The sequence below is a fragment of the Hipposideros armiger genome, unplaced genomic scaffold, assembly GCF_001890085.2.
Source record: "Hipposideros armiger isolate ML-2016 unplaced genomic scaffold, ASM189008v1 scaffold_608, whole genome shotgun sequence".
Taxonomy (NCBI): Eukaryota; Metazoa; Chordata; class Mammalia; order Chiroptera; family Hipposideridae; genus Hipposideros; species Hipposideros armiger.
The window spans coordinates 788,212-798,181 of record NW_017731958.1 but is presented as its reverse complement, the minus strand read 5'-3'; the positions used below and the strand labels follow the sequence as shown (position 1 = coordinate 798,181).

Sequence of the window (9,970 nt, the reverse complement as noted above, 5' to 3'; positions counted from 1 at the left end):
CGGCAACTCATGGCAGCCCAGCTCCAGGTTGAGCTGTTGTTCAGCATCTTAGCTGTGGAGGGCAGTGTCACTGGCCCTCCTATGTGGGATCCGAACCGGGGCCCTCTGGCATCCCAAGCGAGTTCTTAACCATCGCGCCACTCGGCCGGCCCTGTTTGATGTTTTTAAGCATGTGTTCTTTTTTGCCTGGATTTGAATTATCCGTGGTCACCCAACTAGATGGTTTGATTTCAAAGACAAAACTCCTAACTTTGCATTTTTGAATAACTGTTTTTAGACATTCTATACATACTAGATATCTTTTGTGTAAAATAATTCCACAAGGTTTGAATCATGTGAATTTGGAATAAGTCAAAGTTAAATACTTTGCTAGTTTTTATTTAAACAATTTTGCTTTTTGAAATTCTTATTATCTTTACACAGATTCTGAAATGAGAGCTATTTACATGAAATCTGTGCGCAGTCCATTGATGAGCAATCGGTACAAAATGATCCATAAGAAACGTAACAACATAAACATTTTCTCACAGGTATGAACTCGAGCAATGTAGTGGAGAATTTCCTGATGATGATGTCAAAATATGTTCCTGTTAATGAAACCTCCATTTTGTTTCTAAAACTGGACTATTGGAGCTAATTGGGATAATTTCTGCCCTGAGTCAGGAAGGCAGACTAAATGAATTCTCAAAGTTCCTGTTAGCCCTAATTTGATCAAATTATCCTTTCTTTAATTTGAGCTACTTAGAATATACTATTACATTATTTTCCAATTAGGAGAATGACTAAAGGAAATAAATAAAGCTTCATTGTCTACTAGTTAAATTTTTAATTCCTATGTTGTCATATTACTCTGGAAAATTTTTTTCATAAAATTTGTTATCTAAAAATTATAGATTATTCATTTGTGGATACTATTTTTATATTAGTCTAAATTTATAAATTGCCCTGTTCAGCTTGATAATACGTTCATTCATATTCTTTGAATATGTCATATATCATCTTCATATGATAACATCATACAGATATACAGATATCATATTATATCTGTATTTCCATTGTGTTTATTATGTTGCACTCATCACATTGTTTATAAATTACTGTTTATTTTTCTGGCTTCCTGCACTAGACTGTTAATTTCTAGAGGTTAAATTATTATCTTTTTTTGGTCCCTGACGTCCCCACTTTCTTCCATAAAGAATATACTTAGTATATACTAAGTATGTTAGGTGAGCAAGTGACTGAATTAATAAAGTGAAATAAATATTCATGAAGATCGCACATACTTAAAAGAATGTTAAATACCTGATGATTTTGTGAAAAAAGCGTGCAATATTCTTATTTGTATTTTTACTATAGATTCCTGAGCACGACGAAACCTACTTAGAAGACAGTTTTTGTGTAGGTGAAGAGGAGTCTAGTGAAAGCCAATCAAGTCAAGAAGTGTGTGTTGATTTTGATTTAATAACTGAAGATTGCTTTGCAAATGGGAGTAAAAAATATAAAACCCGACGTGCAGTAAAGCTAAAAGAAATGCGGATGAGACAAAATGGTGCACGTTCAAAAAAGAAATTATCCAGAATTGTTTTACCAGACGATTCAAGTGAGGAGGAAGACAGCGTAAATGATAAAAAAAAATCCAGTAATGTGGGCAACTCAATCATTGTTAAAAAGAGCCAACAACAGGACCATTGTTTGAATTTAGTGCCTTCTGGGTCTTCCATGCCGGCCAAGGGTCATTCTGATCCAATTGTTAATCAATTGCCAAAGCAGAAACAACAGACACCACTTCATTTAAAGGATACAGTTTCTGATGTCTCGGGCTGCAGGCCTCAGAGCCAAACTGACACTGGATCTACCTCACCATCGTTCACTGCTGTTGATTCACAGAAAGACGGTGGCAAATTCCCAATTCAATTGAAGGTATAGATCAAAGTAGAGGAAAACACCTTCATGTTTACCAAAAGGTGTTTTTTGGTTTGGTTTGGTTTGGTTTGGTTTTGCTTTTGCTTTCTTTTGTGTTTTGTGTTAAATAACTAGATCAGAAAATAGAGCTAGTGGTGAAAAGTCTTCAAACAAGAAAACAGCACACTAAATTAAATAGATAATTCATATATGGATTCTTAGGTTTTAATTTTTTAAATTATGTCAATACTTTCTTAAGAAAACTTGCTAATTTTATAAAAAGAGACTATTGGAAAATGGGCTTTCTGCAAGGTAAAATTAACAGAAGTTACATGCTCGGAACTGGTGTCCTCCAGATTAACTTTTCTTTTCCCCACTGAGGCCTCAGGTATGTAACTCCTCTCCTTATTGGGGAGAGGCGTGTAGGGCACCACCTGATTCCCTTGCTTGGAGTGCCTCCTTCCAAAATGGCGAAGTACTCCAGTTTCCAGCTTCTCCCTGTCTTGCTGTTGCTGAAAGAATCCCTAAAGCCTTTTTCAGTTTTTGAAAGTCTATTGTTACAGTAGTTTTACTAAAATGGGGGTTAAAGTCACATTAATAGGAATCCCTTAACTGTAAATATTGATTTATTTTCCTTTATTGTCAATTGGGAGTGAGACCTAGACCTAGACTTCTGTTTCTCTCTTATTCTGGGTTTCTCAGTCCATTATGACCTAGCAACCTGCTCTGGTTGGTGTGCACACAATGACTCTCAAATTGGCGGTTCCAGTTTCAAATTGTCCCCAGGTTGGTTTTTTTTGTGCAAAGTTTTTTCTTTGGTATAATTAGGATAAAGTTGACAAGTCTTATAGATTGGAAATCAAAAAAGTACTTAATTTCTCTGAGCCTCAGTGTCCTCAGCTATATTATAAAGATAGTAATCCCAAGGGTCAAGGTAGATAATATATGCTTAATACTTTGAAACCCAGTAAGCACTATCTACATTTCTACTTTGACATATTCTAATTAAAAATATAGATATAAGCTAGTAATAATACTTTGAGGACTGTGAAAAAGATACACAGATTTTAACAAAAATGTGTTTTAAATTTTCTTCTGTTATCTAATACTACAATTCCATATATGATTCTTTTCACCGGAAAGTAGGATGGGAAAGAATTTGAGGTAAATTTGAGAAGACAGAAAACAGACTAAATATCCTGTCACAAACCATTAGATATTAAAGACGTTGACATTTACTTAGTCATGTATATTGCCAACAGCATTCCTTGTCTGTCATTCACCTTTTTGTTTTGTTTGTAGTGTTTTGTTTTTTTTAACCATAGGAAGAGGTAGTTATTTTATACAGTCCTTGCTTTTTTCTTTAGCTTTTGACTTCAGTGTCATGTTTAGAAAGCCATTTTCTACTCCAAGATAACTACATATTTCCAGTATTTTCTTTTTTGTTGTTGTTGTTGTTGTTGTTGTTTCAGGGGCCATTTCTTCTTTCATTACATTTATTCTTTTTTGTTTTTTGAAATTGAATATATTTTAAAGATTATTTCTGAGTAATTAGGACTTATGCCTTTAGCTTAGGATGTATAAAGAGCATTGTTCCCTTTTAACAACAACAAAAAGCCAGATAATCTACAAAATCATAAGTTTATTTGATTTTTATGGAGCCGAGGTTGCAGGGCAAGCCATCAGTCTGATATCTAAGGAAAGACAAGTGTCTCCAATGACAGATTTGCTTATTTGGGACAGTCACTGGGCACTACACAATATGGTAAGAATTCAGCTAAAACTTTAATGAACTGCAAAAGGCAGTGGACTAGCACAAGAGTTTAGAACCCCTGGGAGTTGCAGACTGAGGGGAATTTGCAACCTTTCATGGGTTCATTTCCACAGACTCATCAGGTGTTCACAGGAGAGACTGGGAATCAGAGAAAGCCTCCTTCCTGGTGCAGGCCTTGGGGACGTGGGCAGCAGTTACTGTGGAAAAGGCACCAAACCCCTCTGGTTCCTTCTCCCCTATTTGCCCTATAGAACAAAAAGCTTTAAGCCACTAGGAATAGAGTAGCAAACTCTATGGCCCTTAGGACCTAGGTGAAGACCTTTGCAGATGGAGGAAGGGAACAGGAAAAATGCTCTATACCTGAGAAAAGGGCAAGAAAACATTTTGGGCCTAGAACATTAGAGACTTCAAACCACTGAGAGGGAGGGCAGGATCACTGAGAAGGCCCCACCTCTGAGACCCAGGGACACAAGTCCTGCCAGAGACAGGCTGAACTAGGACAACAGACCCCCCGTACCCCTCCCCGCCAGCTTGATGCTCCTAGTGCTGCCTTCGACCAGGCTAACAAGCACCAAGTAACAAGTACAAGCGATCTACTGCTGAGAGAGGAGGAGTATGGGAAGAGAGCCTCGCTGAGGCTCAGGCTCACAGAGAAGACCTGAGCTGACAGAACATTTAGAAAAATCACCTGCCAACCCAGCCCCACCCTAAACACAAAGTAACACCACCAAGTTTAAAGCCTCTAGTGTAGTCACAGCAATAGGAAAACTCAAACCCAATTCAACTTTTTTTTTTTTTTTTAAGCTGAGCCATCCTGCCACCTGTTGGCAGCCCAGCGGCTGCTTAGCTTGGGCCGGGCATCGAACCGCTGTTGCTCAGAGCTCAAACTCTTGAGGGAGCTCTTAACCAACTGAGCCACTCGGCCGGCCCCCCAACTCAACTTTTGACTAGATCTACTCAACCCCACATACTAAAGCCCTAGCAAAAGGCATACCTGTGTCTAGGCATAAATACTATTTACCTCAGTTACTACTGTCCTACACACGATGCTTGGCATTTAACCAAAAGTTACAAGATACATGGAAGGGAGAAAAGAAACACATTCTCAAGAACCAGGCTCAGATATGACCCAGATGTTGGACCTATCAGTATCAGACAGGGAATTTAAAATAACCATGATTAAGATGTTAAAGGCTCTAGTGGAAAAGTAAAACAAACATGCATGGACAGATAGAGAGTATCATCCAAGAAATGGGAAATACAAGAACAAAGTGGAAGTGCTGGAAATGGAAAACATGGTGAGAGAGATGAAGAATGTGTTCAGTGGGCATATCAGTAGACTCAACACAGCCGTGAACAGGACCGACGAACTTACAGCAAGGTCAATAGAAAATTACCCAACCTGAAACACAGAGTGAAAAAACAAACGGAGCATCTGAGAGCTGTGGGGCTGTATCAATAGTCTAAGATACATGTAGTTGAAATTAAGAAGAGAGAACGGGGTAGAAGGTACATTTGAACAGGCAGTGGTTGAGAAGTTTCCAATATTAATGATCATTGGTATGCAGTGTCTTAGTCTCTGTTTTCACTTTTTGTGGTATATACCTAAGAGTGGAATTACTGGGTCATATGGTAATTCTGTGTTTCCCCACAGTGGCTGCACTGTTTTACATTTCCACCAGCAATGTACATTCCAGTTTTTTCACATTTTCATTAATACTTATTTTTCTTTTAAAAAAAAATTATAGCCATCCTACTAGATGTGGTGGGTGGCTTGGTCCTTTATCTACATCGTCACTTTGGTCATGTTGAAGGAAGAAAAAAAAGAATAAAAGTATCAGTAAGGAAAGTCAACTTGAGGTGTGTGGCCCTGACATGTATTTAACCCGATGGTGATGGATGTTTTTCGCTTTTTCAGGTTGGTAGTGCCCTGAAGGACTCCGGCTTCTCAGGAGCATATGGCCCCAGTTCAAGGCTAAGTCTGGCTGGCACACATGCTCCTTCCAGACTCCCACAGGAAGGCCAGAGAACTTGTATTCTGGTAGACAGTCGTGAAATCGCTTCTGGTTCAGAAGTCATTTCTTTCCTAAGAGCCACTCATGGCTTTCAGGTAGAAGTTTGTCCTCTTAACGGTTGTGATTACATCGTGAGTAACCGCATGGTGGTGGAAAGGCGGTCCCAATCTGAGATGTTAAATAGCATTCATAAGAACAAGTTCATTGACCAGATCCAGTACCTACAGAGCATGTTTGAAAGAATTTGTGTGATTGTGGAAAAGGACAGAGAAAAAACAGGTTTGTATTTTAAAATGTTTTTGTTTATATTGCTGTAAAGGAACTTGGCTATTATTTAGTTCATTCTTCTGTTGTCAGGATGTGTGAGGCTCTTATAACACCTGACTCATGAATGCCATTTCATGTTTACATAACGCCATAATGTTTTTCATTAGTCACTGCGTTTAAATGCAGCCCATGAGAATTGAAGGGGGGTAAACGGAAGGCAAGTGAACCCATCATAAGCCTTTTTCAGGAGCCCCAGAAAGGATGCGGTCCTTAAGTAAGGCTGTGGTGGGAACGAGGAGGAGTCGGGAGGTTTAGGAGGCAGGACCAGCAGAAGCTGGCAGGAGAAGCCCAGGCCCGCTCTTGAGTTGATCAGTCTCTTGGTTACCGGGCAGTTAGGTGGTGATGCTGTTTATTGAAATAATAAATATAAGAGAAGCAGCAGATTTGAGGGACAGGGTGTGTTGAGTTGTGAACACATTGAGTTCACAATAGGTCACTGAAAGGGGTGCCTGGGATGCATTTGGAAATGCAGGATTGGAGCTTCATATGGGGAATTTCTATGGGTAATATTTAACTCTGTGTATGGGGAGCCCAAGAATAGTGAAAAGATCATGGGAAATGGAATCAGGAGATGCACTGAGCCCTGGTGCCTATATGGCCATGTGATCTCACATAGACAAGTCAGTCCCTCTGAGGAGTTAGTGATATACTTGTCCTACTCATCTCGTGGTGTTATGAGGATCAAGTGAAATCATGTAGGTGAAAGCCACTCTGGGAGAATTCAAGAACAGCGGTTATTCTGTAGAAGGAAATAATGTAGTTTACATAAAACATTGTTTGGTAATTGAACAGTGTGCCTTTTATCCCCATACAGTCACTGGTGAACCCTGTGATCGTGAATAAGTCACTATCTTTCAATAATCTAGCTTTTTTTGTTTTTTAATTTAAGTGAGGGCTTTAGATTAAGTAATCTCTTGGGTCCCCTTAGTGCTAAAATTCTATAATTTCCTCTTTACCAGCATACCTTTTATAAAGGAAATAGATTTGGAATGAAGAGGCAAGTAACATGACAAAAATTATGGAAAAGTATCTTTTGGGAGGCGGGGGCATATGAAGAATACCCAAAAAAGGATATGGATAGACTATGGAAAGAAAATGAGTGGGAAAGGTAGGAAAGGAAATCAATAGGCAAGAGATAAAGATGACATTAAAATGCGTGTGCAGGGTATTTACTCTTGGAATAAATATATAAGATTTCATATCAGTAAACCAGCACTTAATGAACTCTTCATCAGTGCTAGCATTATGACAAATTTTATTAGATGAGGAATGTAGGCTTGGCCTTTAGGAATGAATGATCTGGGAATCTAAGCTCGTCCCTGCCAACTCACCTCCCTGTGTTGATTCCAATTCAAGACACAGTCAGCTCTCCCTATTTTACATCAGCTATCTAAGAATGAGTTTAAATCTTTTTTTTTTAAGGTTTTTATTGGGGAATTGGGGGATGGGAACAGCACTGAGGAATTGGGGGAAGGGGAACAGACAAGTTGCTGTCCTTTTGTTCTTCAGTCTAGTTGTGGAGGACGTTGCAGCCTACACCATCGCAGGTGACTCACAGCAGCCCAGCTCCAGGTTGAGCTGTTGTTCAGCATCTTAGCTGTAGAGGGCAGTGTCACTGGCCCCCACATGTGGAATCCGAACCGGGGCCCTCTGGTGTCCCAAGCCAGCTCTTAACCAACGCGCCACTCAGCTGGCCCGAGTTTAAATCTTTAGCTGTAGAGTTTCTCATTAGCATGACGTGGCACTAGCTTGCTTAATGGTGTAGATCTTGGAATTTTAATATATCTAGTATTAGTGGTTCTAGTTATGTAAGTTACTAAAGTTTGCCTTTTCCTAAATATGAAATATTTAGGAGACACATCCAGGATGTTGAAGAGAACGAAGAGCTATGACAACCTGCTGACTTCCTTAGTTGCTGCTGGAATCCGAATTCTTTTCAGTTCCTGCCAAGAAGAAACTGCGGATTTGCTAAAGGAACTGTCCTTAGTAGAACAAAGGAAGAATGTTGGTATTCGTGTCCCAACAGTGGTGACCAATACAGGCTATGAGGCACTTAAGTTCTACCTGAGCATTCCCAATGTGAGCTGCGTGACTGCGCTGAACCTGTGTCACCGGTTTCCATCTGTGAAGAAGATGACCAACAGGTATGTCTGTTTTCATAGTTTTAAATGGTTACTTTTGATTTTTAGAAGCATTTCATAGAAATTTTAATATTTTAAACATAAGGAGGTATTGCCCTTGAGTGTAGAGCTCAATAGGGAATCAGAGAGCTCTTACATTAGATCTTGCATTCTAACACTTCTGGGTGTTTAGTTCTATAATTAGAAAAATGTTCAAGTTGAACATTTGCTATTTTTGATTACTATATTGCTTGAAAAGGAAGATTTTAGAAAATAGGTTAAACAAAAGGCCCATGTAAGATGTTGAAATTATTTATATACAATTTTTAAAATATGTGAATAAGTGTTTGTTTTATTTAAACTAATGCTAAAGACATTAACTGGATGTAGAATGCTTAATAAGAGATGCTTTTCTTACAAGGCTTTTTGGTGTTAAGCAAGAAGTCTTATCAGAAAGTTCTAGTGTAATGTTTTTGTCTAATTTATTTTTCAGCTCACCTCAAGAAATCTCCATGTATGCACAAGTAACTCCTCAAAAGGCTGAGGAGATCTATAGATACATGCATTATGTATTTGACATGCAAATGTTACCAAACGGTCCTAACCAAAGTAGAGAGAAATCTGACGCATGATCAGACTGCTCAAGGTGCAGTTATCAAAGAACTCTCATAATACTAAATGCATTTCAGTAATCATTGCTATGGTTTGTGATTGTCAGTCTAAAATATATAAATAAGAGAACATTCCCATAGCTATTTTATATTGTATATTTTTATTTATATAGATTATGTATTTAAAAAATATGTTCAGTAATCATTTTGATTAACTAGACTATGAAAGTTTAATTGAATAATAAAAGATTATTGGTGTATTACAAAAGTAAAAGCTAGAGATGTATTATGGAATTTTCCCAAAGATTTTAGTACTATCATTGTCATGTTAGCATAATAGGTTGATGCATCTGACTGCAGCCAACTTGGTTAGAAACAATTTTTCCTATATATAAACTGTAATATCTAGAATACTATTAATGTCCTGAGTCTACACACATCCTGGATAAGGTGTGGATGGTAGGTGTATTGAGATAAATGCCCCAGTAACTAGGAAAGTGGAAAGTGTAACTAAGTATGTTTATCTTACTACCAAAGGTGACCCAATCAAGTGCTCAAGTCCTATTAGTATAAACTCAAATCTACTTTTTTGTTGTTGAAATAATCATATTCAATGAAGTGATATACCGGCTTGGACTTGAAAAATTTCTTTTTAGTATAAATGAGCTATTGAATGTGGACTTTTATCATGATCAATTATTGTGTCTATGATGTTATTAGTGTTTTAAGATGGGTCCATGTTTGTCTGCAAGAGCTGAGGCCCTTCCTGTAGTCAGTCTAGTGCTAAAGCAGCCTTTAATTACGGACATTTCCCCCCACTTACAGTCGTTTATTCTCTGGTTGCCTTATTTTTTTCTTGTGTTACATTGTTGGGTAATTGAACCAACCTCACAGTAGAGGGCTTTTCTTAAATTGTGTTTCTCTTTCCTTTCTTATCTGATGATAAAAGTGAGGCCCAGAAACAAGTGACTTACGGAAATCAAGAACCAGAAACCAGGAACGATATATATTGGGTTGTTGGATAAGTCATGACACATTTTTGCAATGAAAAACAGAAAAAATACATGACTTTTCCGACAACCTAATAGTTCTATTTTGCTAAAAAGTTATTCTAATTGTAAACTTAGCACTTTTGGGATAGTATAAATTCTCAGTTCTGGGCTGGCCGAGTGGCTCGTTGGTTGAATTGACTTGGGACGCCAACTCTGAGCAGTAGGGCCC

At 38.2% G+C, this 9,970-nt stretch overlaps 1 protein-coding gene across 2 annotated transcripts in view; it reads left to right on the top strand.

Annotated features, from left to right (window-relative positions):
* FANCM (FA complementation group M) overlaps positions 1–9,970 on the top strand; it is a 60,700-nt gene extending 50,730 nt beyond the window's left edge. For both annotated transcript variants that reach the window (XM_019624787.1, XM_019624786.1), the window contains 5 exons: positions 424–530; positions 1,357–1,920; positions 5,595–5,970; positions 7,871–8,162; positions 8,632–9,970. In XM_019624787.1, coding sequence (XP_019480332.1) covers positions 424–530; positions 1,357–1,920; positions 5,595–5,970; positions 7,871–8,162; positions 8,632–8,770 — 1,478 coding nt within the window. In that variant the 3' untranslated portion in view covers positions 8,771–9,970. The remainder of the gene's footprint in view (positions 1–423; positions 531–1,356; positions 1,921–5,594; positions 5,971–7,870; positions 8,163–8,631) is intronic.